The 17,807-nt window shown below is 47.4% G+C and overlaps 1 protein-coding gene across 4 annotated transcripts in view; it reads right to left on the reverse strand.

The window, feature by feature from the left end:
• The window catches only part of LOC135821486 (rho guanine nucleotide exchange factor 15-like), a 44,713-nt gene extending 29,373 nt beyond the window's left edge, over positions 1-15,340 (reverse strand). The window contains exons 1-6 of one of the 4 annotated variants that reach the window (XM_065334511.1): positions 13,251-13,756; positions 12,624-12,690; positions 6,312-9,065; positions 5,684-5,793; positions 926-982; positions 41-246 (exon numbers count right to left, since the gene is read on the reverse strand). In XM_065334511.1, the coding sequence (XP_065190583.1) occupies positions 41-246; positions 926-982; positions 5,684-5,793; positions 6,312-9,065; positions 12,624-12,690; positions 13,251-13,283 (3,227 nt within the window). In that variant the 5' untranslated portion in view covers positions 13,284-13,756. Of the gene's footprint in view, positions 1-40; positions 247-925; positions 983-5,683; positions 5,794-6,311; positions 9,066-12,132; positions 12,550-12,623; positions 12,691-13,250; positions 13,757-14,814 lie in introns of those variants that run through there. The other 3 variants (XM_065334507.1, XM_065334514.1, XM_065334505.1) reach the window with 3 other exon arrangements.
• Between the last annotated feature and the right edge of the window lie 2,467 nt (positions 15,341-17,807).

The following is a 17,807-nucleotide window of genomic DNA, read 5'->3' on the forward strand; positions in this document are numbered from 1 at the left end:
ATCGTCATCCCTCTACCCCGGCAAAATATGAAGAACATACTTATCACTGATTTTGGTGAGGGCGGAGATGTTCGAGAAGAGACGATGGTGCTCTGACTTCTCGATGAACAGCGTAGGCAGGTCACTCTGACCAGACGCATTGTTTACGCCAGTTGTTGATGGTAGGATACGTGGCATGAAGTGGTCCAGGACGACATGCAAGCTTTTGTTGTAGGACTCTTCCGATGATAGAACTTCAAACATTGCCTGGAGGAATACATTACAATAGCATTTGTGAATGGAAATATTTACAGGGGGAGTTGGAGAGAAAAGGATGACAATTGCCTGAATTGTACTTCATAGACCCATTAGTATCCTATCATGCTCACAAGCCATTCCAATAAGCACTAGAAATGTACCCCGTTCAGAGAGGAAAACCATGTGATTCACACCGATTGTATGTTTGTAGTGTGAAGAGCAGAATGCAGTGTTGCCACATCATTATAGCCAAATATCAGTAGGATGAAAAAAATGCATCATCCGGGGGCTTTGCCCCCGGACCCCCTCTCCCCCCCCCCCCATTCACAGTAACCCCAATGTACACACATGCGCGCACGCGCGGAACAGTTAAGAAACCTTTCACGGCTTTGCGTGAGACTCGGGCTGAGTTTGCTGATTTTCCCCAGACAGCTGATGATTCGATTAGTGCCTTAGGAGAGAGCTATGGGAACACTCGTGATGAGCAGTAATGGCCAAAAATCTGGACCATGACTTCTAAACGAAGCACAAGGGCAAACTTGGATACTTTCATGGCTGTTGTCGGCAGGAAAAGGTCAATTGTCGGCAGGTCATTACAGGCCTCAAAAATCGGCAGGCTACTGACATGTCGGCAGGTGTGGCAACACAGAGAATGAGAAACGGATAATTTGCCTGATCACTCTCTTACCTCCTGATGCTTTACCTCCGATGGAGACAACTGGTCCAGCACTCCACTATCCCTAACCTGAGAGTGAAAAGCAAACACACTCTGTCATCTCAGACATGCAAAGTCCTTCAACCAACAGTGGCGGATCCAGACGGGGCACGGGGGGGGGGGGCACGCCCCCCCCCCTTCAGGATCGTCGATTTTGGTTGGATGTGCAGTTTTCAGACGTGCAATGTTGCGTACCGGAGTCTTTTGAATTTGGGTTTTCGAATTTTGTTCTGGCATGATGAACACGAGCTCTCGAGGGTACATCAAGGCAAGACGATGGATGGAGAGTGAAAAGCAACCAAGGAATAGTACGACTTCCTGAAAGCGACAGTTGACGAAAATCAACTCATCTCACACTCCGAGGATAGCGTCTCATTTTGCACATTTGAACTGTTGTTAGTGCTCACCACTGTAACTGGGGAGTCAACATCAAATCTATGGAATGCAAGCCTGCGAGCAAGATCGAAAGCAGCCTGAAACGCCGGATGGATCAAACTCACGAGAGTGCAAGCGAAGTAATTATATGTGGGCTTTGCGTAGCGAAGTCTAGTTAGCCCTGGCACACCCGCAATATTGGCATATTGCTGTGAGTGTGTGTCACGTGGTTGTCCCTGCACGATTTGCAAGCTCGCAAAATTGTCCAGACATTCTTATAATTATGGTGTCATATCGGAAGACGTGTCTTCTTCAAGCTCTTGAGCTGTCGGGAGGTGAAGGAACCTTCCTTTGCAGTTGATTTCTTGATGTGTCAAAAGCAATGTGAGTGCGTAGTTCCGCAGATTTGGCAGTGGTGAGGATCTGGGCGTGTGCTGTACGTATGTGGATGTGCACGCAGCATGCGCGTATGCTATCGTGTGAAGTGGTGGATGATATGCAGAGGTCTTGTGGTGAGAGTTTGTGGGTACTGCTAGAGTTGCTAAGGCAAAAGCAGCCATCATGGCTGGGCAATATGGCTTGTTTGCTGGTACGGTATGTGCTTTTCTAGGCCAATAAGCAGTATGCGGTGTTGGCGATGAGTTAGCCAGTGAGTGGGCTCACGCGAGCAGCTTATGGTGTCCAGGGCATATATTCTCCGTCACATGTCTAGCGAAAGCTGGTGCGTGCATATGAGCACGTGTGTGCGTGTGTGGGCGTTCTTCGCGAGCTTGTATGAAGTTGTATGCCTGTGTAGGAAGAGAACATGCGGATGTGTAAGAGGCGAGAGAGAGAGTTCTCGTGGATACTGTGAAAGCCACAGTTTATATTGCTTTGCTAGCCGGTACCGTGTACCCTGGTTCAGATCGCATTGTTACTTAAGAGCATTTGATGATGTAGCGGTGGCATCATATGATTATGCATAGGTATAATGCTGAGGGTACAAGTACACCTTCCATAGTGGGAGTGCCATGGCTTCTAGGTCTATTATCCTTTTTGGGTGCCAGCGGGCATCATATTGTATCCGTGTGGTGTGACGCCTCATGTCAGGCAGTTGTGTGAGCCCTTGGCGGGCGAGTTCTTGGCCTCGGTGGTCGTTCGTTTGGCCTCGGTGGTCGTTCGTTTGCCCTCACGGGGCAGTATGAGATCGGCCCCAGCGGGCAGTATGCTTTTGCCCTTGGCGGGCAGGTCATCGACCTCGGTGGCTCTTTGTTTGCTCAATAGGCAGTATGATTCAGCCCTGGGTGGGCAGTACATGATCGGCCCACGGTGGGTAGTATGCTTTAGCCCTGGGTGGGCAGTACATGATCGGCCCATGGTGGGTAGTATGCTTTAGCCCTGGGTGGGCACTACTCTTTATACCCGTAGCTATGCAAAAGACGTTACTTCAGTAACGCCTGGCGCTAGCCAGGGTCCACACAGCTTTAATTCCGTGTTTGTGTGTTTGTGCCATCGGCATGCCTGGCGCTATCCCGTACCTGTCCCGTACCGTACCATCAAAGACAGCTGACCACAATATTCAAATAGGGCTTTCAATTGCAAGATCATAACGTGAAGCAACTTGGAAGAATGAGTATGTATGCGAAGTGTATCTGGGGAATGCATGCAGGGCGATAGTGCGGGTTCGAATCCCAGGTTATGTCTTTTAAAAAAATTGGAGAAATGAAAAATTCATATCATCCCTATGCTTTTTTGCCTAGGTCATCAAGGTGGTAGACGGTGTCGTATTACCCTTGAATGCAAAGAGAAAGTTTATTTATTTCGCTCAGGGCCCTACGCTATGCTTTTTTGCCTAGCTCATTATGCATGTTATTCGAACAGATGGACACTTTTTGCAATACAATGATGTAGCTAATCAGTTCGTTGTGGTATGGTTGGGCATTATAGCCGTCATGGTCGACGTAAAACACTAATTAAAATAATAATAATAATAATAATAATTCAAAGTATCAGTCGGGGAAGTGAACTGCCTGAAAAGAGAAAAAAAACGCCAGACCCACCAGGACGTTTTTTTTCTCTTTTCAGGCAGTTCACTTCCCCGACTGATACTTTGAATTTGAAGTTCTCCCAATCCTTTCCAAATAATAATAATAATAATAATAATAATAATGTACGAAGTAGTGGTTATAATAATAATGATAAATTTAAATAAATAAGACCGCAACGAAGTTGGGGCCAAAGAGAAAGTTATATCTCATACAATAATTTTATATAACCCAATAAATTCTGCAATTACTTTTGCCTAACTCATATCCAAACTGATTGAAACGTTTTCGCAATACAATGATGTAGCCAATCAATGGAAAAAAAACATTTCCATCAGTTCTAATAACATGCATGATGAGCAAGGCAAAAAAAGCATGGCACAGGGCCCTGAGCTTCCAAGCTCTCTAGTCCCTTGGCGGTAAGTTTGCTTTAACCCTCGGTGGGCAGGCTATTGGCGGTCGTTGTGCGCCCTCGGTAGGGCTGCATGCTTTAGCCTTCAGTAGGCATGCTGCTGGCCTCCGCGACTGTTCGTGCGCCCTCGGTTGGGCTATATGCTAATTCATGCGCCCTCGGTTGGGCTTTTTGCTAATTCGTGCGCCCTCGGTTGGGATATATGCGAATTCATGCACCCTCGGTTGGGCTATAATTATGCTTATTCATGCGCCCTCGGTCGGGCTATATGCCTATTCGTGCGCCCTCGAATAGGTTGTACGCTTATTCGCTCGCCCTCGGCTGGGCTGTATGCTTATTCGCGTGCCCTTTGTTGGGCTCAGCAGGGCAGGTTGCTGGCAGCGTCGGCCATTTGTGCGCCCTTGGTGGGCAGTACGCTAACGGCCCACGGCGGGCAGGATTAGTTAGTGATCGGTGGGCTGGCTGTTGGCCTCGGTGGCCGTTCGTGTTATCGGCCCACGGTGGGCAGCAGCAGGCTAGCCCTCGGTGGGCCATTCGTGCGTCTGCCCCCAGTAGGCAGTGTGAATCGCTGACAATCGAATGTGATGATATGACGCTACTATTGTCGTTTGGCTTCTTGGAACCGGTCTATTATCACATATTATTTATTATATAGACCTGCATTGAGCATAATTATTCTTTCTTGGTGGTGCTTTCTTGCAGGTTTGCCGAGTCGAAGGTTCGATGGACTTCTCGTGTTCTCTGGATGGCAGTCGTGAGTCAGTCAAGTGTCTAGTCGTCGGCGGAATAGCGCGAGCTCCAGTGTGGGAGCAAACCCTTTCCTAAACATATTCTTTTAACCCTTTAAGAGCCGCCCCATACTTGAATGCGTCGTAAACGACGCATTCAAATGCAAAACTTCAAAAGATCGTAACTCAGTCCAATCTCGCTCCAATCCATCGATCGAAATATCCAGGGCGAAGAGAAAACTCTCACCTGTCAGAAGAAACAATCCCCGAAGCGCTGCGAGCAACGGTTCCTGAGATAAATCACTCGTGAGTTGAGCCGCGATCGCGGCAATTTCAAAAGCGCGCAGTGCGACTTTAGTATTGAGAATTTGGAGACTTTTCGTCACGCTGGTTTACTTGAATTTGCACGGGTTTCACTGTTGATAATGTCAAGAGTACATAGCGAAACAATTGGAACTCCACGATCGAGTGTAATGAAATATCTGGAGCGGGACGCAATTGGACGCATTCCGGGCATTTTTCGTACTGTCGCTGCAATCTAGCGCTGGATAGGCAGTGTGCTGGCTATCATGATCGACCTCATTCTCTTCCTCTCGTGGAGACCGTTCCAGGAAGCCCTAGATTGTGAGGATTGAGTGAGTAGAACTGAAGCTATGATCCAAGGAACACGAAAAAATGAAGAATTTTGAAATTTTCCTGTGGCTCTTAAAGGGTTAAGATCTTTATTCAAAATGAAGTCATGGCAACACCCAACCCTCTGTGTCAATTGCTTGTGAGTGCATGCACATAGGTACGTCGTTGTACGCACAGACGGGTGCGTTGGAGTGTTTGCAATTATGTTTGTGCAGATGAATCTGTGTGTGTGCACATGCGCTCGCGTGCATGCGCCTGCTCGTGTGCGTATGTGGAGGTGTGCCCGCAGGTCTGGGTGTGTACCCGTGGGCCTGGGATAATAGTTTGTTTGTCACCAGTCAACTTGAGACTTGGTTCAAAAATACTATAAATTTAAAATATAGCTAGATAGTCAGTCGGAATGATTTTTTACATTGAGCCATTTACGATGATCATGCTCTGTTCCTACGACTGAGTGTTGCCTCTCACTTTGATACAAATACTCTCGTTACAAACCAGACCAACTCAGCCTGGAAGATGTTAAACATTGTATTAGGAGACTGATAATAACTTCACTCACAATGTCTAGATCCTGCCATAGTAAGCGCTGCTTATCCGATGGTGCTACGAGTGATATTGATCCATCAGCTGGACTAGGGGTGGGGGGTACCGCAGGTGCTGTGACCTTGCCTATTAATAGCAATGGAAAAGAAAAAATGTCAACAGCTCTTTTGTGATACACTGAATGGTCAACACGATCAGGAAATTCTAGGGGGCATAATGAATTGTCCCATAATATTAATAATACACATTGCAAATGAAGTCAACATAATTACACTCTCATCAATTATGTGCGCACAACTCATTACGCAAATGCCAATAATTATGTAATCACGGTTTACCATATTTTTTAAGAAGCATTCTCTATCTTTTGCAGGACTGACCCACATAGTCAACAATCAGGGCTGGCTGGCTGGCTGTGATGCTACAGTTTGCACAAAAGTCATCAGATCAGAATATACCGCCATTGGCCGCCAAACCCCGCATGGATACGTGTGCTCTATGTGTTAGATCCTTGAGAGTGGTGGGGTTACTACGGATCTCACGCGAACCGTGAATTTATTTTGTGTTCGTAGATTGATCATCGTACTAAGCCGTACTGCCTACTGTTACACGTGCTTCCAACACAGATTTTCTATCAAACTTACCAAAAATGATATCTTCATAGATGTCCTCTGTCCGATCATTGGATTGATCATCCAAGTCGTCGTCAGTAGACTCGCCAGCATCCACGGGAACGTCATCATAGATTGGATCAGCGCCACTCAGCGTGTGGTCAAAGTTTCCTGCCGCAGCTTTGCTCAGGGCCTGAGATGTGCTGCGCTCCTGAGCAGTCGAATAGCCAGAATCACTAGCTGCCAATGCAGGTTTGATATCAGCTGTTTCCACTTCACCGTAACCATGTGTGCTTGTTGTAGGCGGGTTCAAGCCACCAATGAACTGTTTGCCATTTTGCTTGCCATAATTCACAGCATTCTCACCTACTACAGGCTTTGAATGGTCGGGGGATAAAGCATCAGCGGACGAGGTTGTACTACTTGTATTGCTGTACGAATTGGCTTGGAGACACTCCAGCTCAGGACTTGGTGTGCACGGGATTGGGGTAGTGGAGCTACCTGGTGAAAGTGGACCACGTTCTGTGGGTGGTGAAGTGGCTAATGCAGCATTCGTCAGTTCCTTGACTGAGTTGTACCGGGTATGGCGCATCTCCTTTCTCTTGGCCTCAGCACTGCCAATGCCAGGTGGCTTGTCAGTAGACATTAGTTCAACAGTACTACCAGCTCGATATTGCTTACCTGGTGAGTATAGACATTGTGAGGTTGGTGGATCAGAAGTAGATACGGCACGTTGTTTCTTAGACTGATTGGTACTGAGGAAGGCATCTTGACTAAGTGTATCAGTAAGGCTAGTTGCGCGAATTGCTCTCGGCGAAGTCACAGTGCTCGATGTGCTGCTGTCAGTTTTGGTGGTCTTGCTAGTTGCTTGTAGTGATGGACTATCATCCAGGTTAAGCTTGGCGTTCGACATTTGTTTACTTCTCACTGGAGGGTTCCTTACTGCTGCCTGCTTCTCTTGCCGGCGGCCAATGTTAGGAGACACCTTGGAAGCCAAGTCACGGAAAGAGAAGCGCTTTGTTAAACTTGTAGCTCCTTTCTTTGCCGGTTCAGGTTGATCCAAGGTGCTTCTACTCAAAGTATCACTACTTGTAGTAGTTGTTGTTGTTGTAGATGATGATGATGATGGTGATGAAGAAGACGATGAAACACTGGAAATGCTACTACTCGTTGATACTCCTACGGAATTTGACACACAGGCTGGAGGAGAAAACGGTCTTGATTTCACACTAGAAGGAGCAGAGTGGAGGACGGGCTTGGCTGCTACGGGGGGTTTCTGCTGACCCGCTCCTCCCCACTTTTCAACGAGCTGCTTTACGCGTTCCTGAGATTCAGTCACCGTCAGTTGATCATGTGAGGTTTGTCGTCGCATGTGTCGTCCCAGAGAGTCAGTTGTGCTATCATGCACAGCTGCAGCTGATATAGAATGTGACATTCGCTTCATAGAAACAACATCACCTTCTTCTTGCTTGTAGCCTCCAGCAAACTTGACAAATGCTTCGGCAAATGCCTTGCGGGAGCACTCAACAACGGGTTGTCCAACAGCATAGTGGTCAGTGAGATCTGTGCGCCTAGCCAAGCTCGCTGCACGACTACGGATATGTTCCAGATCACGCTCAGGGTTACCAGCCTCCCCTCCGTTATCCACTGGAGATTGCTTGCTCGCTGGTCGATACGGAATACTGCTGCTGGGTATGGGCTCATAGGTCACCCTGCTGCTTGCATTACTAGAAGACAGTCGTTCAGGAACTTCTGGTGGGTAAGTAGAAGATTCATCTGTTGAAGAATACAAGGTAGGTTCAGCAGTATCTATCTGATCACGGGGTGGTGACACACTGCGTGATCTTGCAGGGCTGTTCGATCGGCTGCCACCGCTGGCCATACTTGAACCACGCTCAGTGATTAGCGGACGCACAGTGAGGCGTGTTGGAGAAAGAAGACTGTCTCGCTCCATACTCGACCGCTGGTTCGGAGACATTACTCGTTTGGGTGTACCAGGCTCATCCGCAGACCAGGAAAATGCAGAATCCCCAGACACTTGATCGCTACCTCTCATGTTTGCCATCGAGGAATACGAATGAGAGTGTGGACTGCGTGGCAATGATTGGGTCAAGCTGAGTCGTTCGCCACGCTTGGCACGAATAGCACCGTGCCGGGTCAATATACCAGGACTGCTCCGGCCGCTATGCGGAGATTCTGGTGACGCACCTCTGGGAGAAGTCCCTCTTGGTAGCGACTGTGCCTGGCGTTGATCTAACACAACCCCAAGACTAAAGGATGATGGGACTGCCTCTATTGCACTATCCCTATCTGGTGATGTTAGACCAGTGTCTTTAGATGGATAGACCTCATCTGCTGTGGATGACTTTGGCAAGTGTTCCTGTGCCACACTGTGATTTACTGGAGCAAAATGCTTCAGGCCAGGACCATCATCAACTGGTTGACGGGGCTTGTCCGGAGGATTGACAAATGCCTCAAATACTTGAGGTCGCTCAAGATCTTGGCTGTCTTGAACAGGAGCAAACCTAAAAGCAGCAAGCGGCGGAGATCGCTTTGGCTTTCCTATGGCTTGTGGCTGAAGAGGTGCACTGGGAACGCTGGGTTTCTTTGGGATGGGTGGTTTGTTGGTCCCTGGTGCAACTTTACGAACTTTAGGCCCTGGTACTTTTGGCTTTGGTGGAGGTTTCGGCTTCTTTCTGACCTCCGGGCCAGGTCCAGGCTCCAATGTTGATACAGATGTCTCAAATGCTGGCCTCTCCCGTGGCGAAAAATGGGCCGGCAGAGAATCTAAAACAGAAAATTCAACAACAACAACAACAACAACAACAACAACAACAAACAACAACAACAACAACAACAACAACAACAACAACAACAACAACAATAACAGCAGCCGCAGCAGCAGCAGCAGCAGCAACAACAACAACAACAAAGCTCATTAGTTGGTGGACGTCGAAAAGGTCTGAGTAAGATTAATTGACAGTCATCACTGGGACTCAAACCAGGAAACTGCGCTACAGGCCGGCGCTGCTATACTTCTAAACTATGGTGTGTAGTTGTTAACTCAGCAGAGACACTTAAATACTTGGTCCGCGTCATCAATACTGTCGCTTATCTTTCAGCTTTGTTTTTACGTCGCCAATGCTCATTTGGCAGCCCATTTCATCCCAATTTTGGTTAGTAAGTTAGTTTACTAGTACCTGAAAGGTCTAGCTAGATTTCGAGTGGATTTCGAGAACGACGGGTGGGTGATTCTGATTTTTACCACGCTGCGCTGAAATAGATTATCTTGTCACACTGTGCAGCAAGAGCAGCGCGACGCACAAGAAAGTAATCGGCAACTCGGAATCAGTTCCATTTTGCAAACGGTCGAGATCGTTTACCTCGGGGATTGCTCACCAAGCTGAGATCGCAGTTCCCTCACCTCCATCTCAACGCTCGGAGTATCCAGCGCGTCGTGGAGATTTACAAGTATTGTACACGTCGTCGTCGTTCAAATAAAATCTTGCAAAGAACGGGGACTGATTCGGACCACACAGGTAGTCGTGCTGCCCTCGCAATGTCCTATAGAGGAGGCAACCGTCACGATCGATTTCCCTTTAGAAAATAGCCAGGCAGCGGAGAGGAATGAGCTTGCGAAAGCGAGAGTCAATCCCGAGCAAAATAGTTGTCACCAGCGCCGAGAGCAGTGACGAGGGGGAGCAAAAAAGTATGAACCCTTCCTTGGACAATAAATTCATCATGGCTAGTTCTCATTCTATATGTATACCTTACTTTCCATCGTACCAAGTTTATCATCTCAAGTGCACGCGTTGTTGTCCAAAGTCTAAGTTCAAATTGTCAAAAGATAAGCAACAATGTAGATGACGCGGACCAAGTATTTTCTTCCGACTTTATAAAGCCAGCGCTTCCCGTGAAACGAAACAGACTTTTGGGACGCAGTCCTCACTTTACCCACACGTTGTGGTTTAATTGGCAAACGTCACACATCTCCAGTCAGAAACCTAACGCTGTGTAAATAAGTGAGTTGTCACACCACAACCATATACCGTATTTTCCGGAGTATAGTGCGCACTTTAGATGTGTTATTTTAGGCCCTAAATCGCAGGTGCGCACTATGCTCCGAATATGAAATGCATGTACTTCAATGAAGATTGAAGTGCGCACCCCCAATGAAGATTGGGGGTTCGCGTTACACAAAGGTGCGCACTATACTCCGAAAAATACGGTAATTACTACGCAAGTTATAGAACAGTAGCAGAGCCAGCCAGCACATAACAAAGGGAGCCCAGTTAGTTATGACTGTATTGTTAATGCCCTAATGTTCATGACGTAGTAATGTTCGCTATTTTCGTGAGAAGAGTGTAACGCAAATATTACCCGGTGGGTGTATGTACAGTAAGACCTGTAACTAAGTAAGATCTATTGTCTGATGATTGCCTATAGGCATACAACTATTTGTTATAACCAAATGGTGTGTGGTGCTCTGTGACTTGTGTGTAAAACCTGCAATTAACGTCCACCCCTTAGGGCCAGAAAAAGCGGTCTCTAATGGCAGGCGGTTTTTAGTTTGAAGTTTGCACCGCACAGCCATATATGGATCCCATCATATGATATGTAGGTTAAAATGCAGCTAGTACACTTCCCCACCACTTGGACAATGCCATAGCACAACACTTAGAGAGAAAGACATTTTTAATGTTTTATTGCTGACATCACATTCCGTTGCTACTTCTGAAACCAGGAGCCAAGCACTTCCTGCGGAAGTTTCGCTTTGAGGTGTGCTTCAAATTTGTTCATGAAGTCACCAACTTTGTGATGTTGCAATCGTGCGAGTTTTCTGACCTACAAAGACCATCATGTGAGTACCGTAGCATTCAAGCACCGCATTGTTCGTCTAGTATGTGACCAGGTGACTGGGGTGATTGCACTTCGACAGAGCCAGCCAGTCTTCGTTTCTCCTTCCAGCAGTAACATCAATCAGAGAGTGCTTTAGATGTGCTCTCCAAGACGTTTCCTATCATGTTTGATCTTGACAGCATTTGAAACTAAGATCCAGATGCTGTCCATAGTCAAAATGAGCCATATCTGATTTTATCAATGGAAGGCGCCCTACGCAAAACACACCACAAACTATGTGGCACTGTTCTAGGCTAGACAATAAGACTTAGTATAATTAGGATGGAATGGACACCTGCAATCCTCTGACATGGTGGGCTGGCAGACTGCTCATCTCTAAGTGCAGTAGCTCTCTAACCCTCAGAAGTCAGATGCACACAAGTTAGTTCGACCTACAACATATCTTCCCCTGTCAAAGGGAGTGCCTGGCAACACCATCAGCATCAGACTTCACATTTTTTAGGAATTCCCATTCAATGTTCCGCCCAGAGCCTATAATGGTGTCCACACAACAGGCAGTGGAGCATTCCAGCACAAACATACGAACAACCGACATGCGAGACAAACCAGTATTACTCAGGCACCAGCTCGACATTCTATTATTTAGTAATTATTTTCTCTACTAGCTGTTAGACTCCAGTTCTCTTCCTGTCTGTCAATTGTCAAACACCATGCCATGGTGTGTGCCTGCTGCAGCCATGCTGAACAGGAAGGAAAGCTCCACAAGTACGTGTGACTGCAATGTCTGTACATTTATGTGATTGTACAACAAGTAACTTAGTTACATAGCATGATACTGAAACACACTTGGCTACATGGTAAGAGTTGGTTCGTGAACACGCATGGCAGTACTAGTTCAGGAACGTGACGTCGTTAGATCTACACTATGTACATGTACTGATGTAGTGGAACTACTCATAACGTTACTATGATTAATTTTTATTCACCGCCTTACTCGATTTTCGTTCTTGCAAAACATACGGAGCATCGTGAACACTGCCGTATCCATTCTCAGGGTAGATCCTGGCCCCATGGCCCCCTCGCTTGATGTGCTTTAGTGAGAGGCCACCGAGAACACACTGTGCTAGCGCCATGGATCGTCCGTGCCGTCTAGTCTACTGCCAACCCACCGACATGGAGCACTGTCAAAGAGCCGGTCGTTATTGAGCGGAAACTCTACGTTCGTCCTGTCTTCCGGTACAGGACGACGATGAATGATGAATCAGTGTAAGGAAGTGGAGAGAACGTGCTTTTGTAACAACAACAAAACCCGCTGTCAGTGTCGATTCCACTCCCAACACACTACTGCCTGAAAAACGACATTGAAAGGAGACTACAGTGTTGTACCAATGAAGAAGATCTGGAAAAGATGAGGATCTCACACAAGCAACTGCAAAGCGTAGATATACCAAGTCGTAACTGCCCGGTCGTGCCGCGCGCACTCACGATTCAGATTGAAGAGTGCCCTTGGCTTTCCACCGAAGTCCACTTGTCCGTGCCCCTCTAGCTGTGTCTGCAAATAATGAAATATCTCAGTAGAATGCAATGATGGTGTGAACTGACGTCAGTGTGTACTGCAAGTCTACTACTAGTACATGGGGAACGACATCCCATTGCAATCACCTCTCGCGCGCAGGACTCGAAGTCAAAATATGAACTACTAATAATACTATCATAAGGGTAGGGACACGATAAACGGGCACATGATGTGCTTCCAATACAAATATCTATGATCTAGCACATTCAATGGCCCTCAACACGGAGACCCATGACTCTCGACCACTGCCACTGGTACATGTTACGTACTCACTAATTATTTTCTCGACTCACAAGGACTCCCACCCCAGATGCAGATGCCACAATGACATTGCTAGCTAACTAGCAAAATATTAATTGATTCAACACGTTCATCAGCACCTCACCTGGAGTACGGCAAGCCGCTCTCCCCCAAGTCTCACGGACATCCGACCAGTACACCACGTACACAGCTCATAAAAAGGTGCATTTTAGGAGTCTGTAGTAACTGTTACTGGTAGATTGACCACTGCCCGCACTGGTGTGAACACGAACTACTTGCCAAATCGACACAGCAGCAGCAGCGTACATCCAACACAGCGCAGTCAGTACGGTCTGCTGCAGATGTCTACCGCTAGCGCTGTCCGCTGCGTAGATCTACTGTATCGCACTCTCTTTCCCTCTTTGCACACTTTCGATGAACGGTAGCTTGCAGGGAAGTGGAAGCCTCTGCGAGTAGATGTAGAGTTTCGGCTCTCACAGCCCAGAGGAAGAAAGCAGGAAAAAAGTCTAGAAACGACTGTATTTTCAAGCGACACACGTAACGTCGTTGCAGTGTCACACGGCACTGTACTCACCTGCGCTGAATCGACGTCCTTGGACACAGGCAAAGCGCACGGGGCTGAAGCGGGCAGGAGTGAAGTAGCTAGCGTAGGTTGGCAGTGAGAAAATGTAGCAACAGCTAGCACTAGCAGGTCGACGACAGATAGGCAGGCATTCCGCCACCGGTATAATCTACTACATGCAGTAGAGCCAGTAGTCCAACCGGCCTGAGGCTTGCACTTTGCAGAGATACGAAGTCAAAGACGTCGTCTTTCTCAGCTGGGCTAGACTAGACTCTAGACTAGAGTCACAAAAACCAAAACAAAAAGGCTTGTGTACAGAAGTAGATCGATCGGGCTGTACCTGTGTGGCTGTACCTGTGTGGCTGTACCATAATACCAGTGCTGAAGCGATCAATCGATACCGTTCAGGGAAAGAGGTGAAAGTCTTTGAAACCCGACCCACGCGTTGCTCGAAGTAAGTCGTTATTTCTATCCCTGCCCATACCATGCATAGGATTGAGTGACATAAGTCACTGTAAACTGGATAGGAGTCGATGTTAGCTCTACCCCTGGCCTGTGACTGGACCCTTTGCCGATTTGCGCAGAGAGTGAGAGAGGTCGATACACCAACGTTCCTGCACGACGCACTTCAGTTCAGGCATGGCGACTTGGGAGAAAACTAGTATTGACACGGCCAGTGTGGCAGAGTCGGACTCTCACTGTGCCACTGGTGAGTGGAGAAGCTAATATTTTTAGTACTAGACTAGAGCTAGCGGAGACAATCCGGATACGGGTACAGATAGTAGCTGGTTGGTCTACTACTACTACTACTACTAGTAGTAGTACTTGGTGCATGCAAGTAATCACAGTCCGCTGTAACATCACAACTAAACTCACAAGAAGGCAGTACTTTACACTCATGGGCACACGACTCGTGATGAGCCAACTAGGCATCAATCCGCTTTTCGCTGAGGCCACTCACGTTCAGCTCACGGATCCACTGGCACTGGTCACAGCTATAGCTTTCACCATTCACAACTAATTATTTACTCAGCTGCTGCCTCTGCTATCTGCTGGGCCATGGGCAGCTCGGACATGTAACACACACCACACACACACACACACACACACACACACACACACACACACACACCGGAACGCTGGGATAACCAGCCTTTCCAGTTCGCTGAAGCTTTTTGATTTGCACAACTCTGATGACATCAAGAGATGAGGGGCGTAGATTCACTATTCCCCGTGTTAGTAGAGCGACAATTGCCCGGTGTGGTGGGTAGTCTTACCTGTATCCTCATGCTCGGCGACTCCATTGCAGGATGCGGGGAAATTGCTCGGGCCATTGCCTACCGCCACGTCCGCAACGCTCTGTAACATCGCCATATTGCTAGCTAAACAACTCTTCCCCAGCATCCATCAGCTCCAATGATTATGTGCCAATCCGGGGCGAGAGCTCGCTGAAACTACGTTTACTAGTGACAATTGAGTGCGTGCAAACAACGAGCAACACTTTCCTTGAGTCGAGACCAGTCCCGACACACACAGTTCAAGTACGTAACGTCGTTTGAAAACCGGACTAGCTGCGACTAAACATTAAATATTGCGCGTGGAAGTAAGATGTCAGCAGATGCTAGGTCGAGATTGGTTGTTTTCACGAAAGCTGCTCAGCTAATCCCAGATTTCCTACAGACTCCTGACGGTCCGTACCGCGCCGGAATCCGCTGAACCCACTCAGACTCTGCTTTGTTACGCTACTGGAGTACTGGAGAGCGACACTGGCGACGGCAAGAGAGCTCAACTCAGACAGACTGCAAAGGGGAATGTAGCATTTCCCTTTGGCCGTGGATGCACTGGCAGTTGCACTGGTAGTACTGAGTCTGTGGCAGGCCCACATATCATTACTATCATTACTCGACATTAGAGTACCAGGCATTCCCTTCAATCTTCATGTCCAGCGGGCTGCTGCTGCTGCTGCTGCTGCTACTACATGTATACAGTGCTAGTACTAGTAGTATTACTACTTCAGACTTGTAGTTGTACAGTCTTTGTTGTAGTAGATCTACTACATGTACGTCATTGTGTACATGATGAAGTGGATCTACTACTCTGTCATGCACTAATTATTATACCCGAGCATTGAACGGCTGGTTTGTTTGTAGTCTCTTGTCTTGACAGTCTGCAGTCCAGTCCAGGACGTGCTGCTGCCAGTAGCAGGCACCATGTCACTGGAAAGCCAAGAAAATGCACCGCGCGCTGTAGCGCACGGGCACTTGTTGGGAATAAAACATACAGTAATGACTGTAGTCTGTAGAGAGAATGTAGAGTAGATTATATTTATAGATCCGAAGCGTGCTGCCCGCATGCCTGCCAGGCAGTGTCGCAAATGGCATTGATGCATATGACTGTGCTATGCTTGTGCGAGATCGGGAAATCAAGGTCCAGAAAGCGTGGACAAAAGTCTGAAGTCAAGAGAAGACAGATCAGAACTATTTCCTAGGCTACATCGATTGTGAATGGGTGGCAGCTGAGGAAGGAATCTCTACTCATTTCCTCGACCGACCAAGCTAGACCGTTACACGTGGCGTGTCTAGTACTCAGCTGATCAGCTGATCAGTGATCAGTACTGTACTCTGACTACACTGAGTCTAGACTCTAGTCTGTTTGTATTGTAGTATAGTATTAGTACTACTAGTAATACTGTAGATCTACTCAGTAGTAGTACACTACAGTACAGTAGTCTTTATCGATCCTGCCATGACTACCCTGCATGCAGCCTGGCATTGGCAAGCGAAACACCTGTGCACGTAAATCATGTAAATACATTTTCGAAAATGAAATACTGTACTGTACAGTGAGTCATGTACTCTGGCGTGCACAAGACTGTTCTCATTCGCTGCGTTGTTGTGATGTACTTTTAAAAAGGGGAAGTATACCCTAAAATCAAATTTTCACCAGTTGTAGTCTTCGGGGTGCTGAGTCGAATGGTCTTGGTCCGAGGAAGCTGAGACGCTCCCTTCCTCCTTTATTCCCAATCGAACTCGCGCACTTCCACCGAAACTGGGTGACTGCGCCCTACTAGATGGGGATTTGTATGCAAAATGTCACTAAAAGCGCCATTTCGTTCTTATAAAAGCACGGATGACCGCGATTGGCCCATATGTTGTAGTCTTTTGAACGCTGAGTCGACTGGTTTTGGTCCGAAAAGGCTGCGATGCAGCGTTCCTCCTTTATTCCCAATCGAACATGGTTGAAGAAGCGGTCACGTGCTCCTGCGTACACCAGTCACCGTGCCTGCAGGGTAAAACTTACTAGCCTGTTTGACCTTTTTTGGGTGCAGTCCTGTCACTCGAGTTGAACTCCAGTTGAACCTAGGTGTGAAAGTTGTCGCATGCTGGCGTGGTGACCAGGTGATTTGGGCACCCAGGAGCACGTGACCGCTTGTTCAACCATGTTCGATTGGGAATAAAGGAGGAACGCTGCATCGCAGCCTTTTCGGACCAAAACCAGTCGACTCAGCGTCCAAAAGACTACAACATATGGGCCAATCGCGGTCATCCGTGCTTTTATAAGAACGACATAGCACTTTTAGTGAGATTTTGCATACAAATCCCCATCTAGTAGGGTGCAGTCACCCAGTTTCGGTGGAAGTGCGCGGGTTCGATTGGGAAAAAAGAAGGAAGGGAGCGTCGCAGCTTCCTCGGACCAAGACCATTCGACTCAGCACCCAGAAGACTACAACTGGTGAAAATTTGATTTTAGGGTATACTTCCCCTTTAATCTTTATAAAGTTATTACAATGTACATGTAGTTCAATCATGAATGTACATGTACATGTAGTTAGTAATGAAATTAATTTTAATAGTATTATTACTACTATACTAGTCCGGGAGCCGACCTTCAAGAAAGTGACCCTCCGTGTCGGGCGAGATGGAGTTCAACATCTCTTCAGCAATAGATCATGGACATGGGTCTTTTAGAGAAGGGCTTTCGAGTTCTTGGCCGCCCCGAAGCTGTGCACGGACTTCGCGAGGACGCATTTTGTTAGACGACCATGTCCAAATAATTCACAATTCTGAAGTATTTTGGCGCAAATATTTTCGTTCTCACTTGACTTCTCGGTTTGAGAAGTAGGTGCGCACACTCAAACTTCCAAATCAGTGACTATGCGCCTGTGCAGAGGATGACGACGCTGCATGCAAGCTTACTTTCTCAAAGCGTGACACACATTTTTTCAAGGAGTTTCGTTTTTCTGAAGAGGTGGCCTTATTTGCCTCTTCAG

This window comes from Sycon ciliatum, chromosome 1 (assembly GCF_964019385.1).
Source record: "Sycon ciliatum chromosome 1, ocSycCili1.1, whole genome shotgun sequence".
NCBI lineage: Eukaryota > Metazoa > Porifera > Calcarea > Leucosolenida > Sycettidae > Sycon > Sycon ciliatum.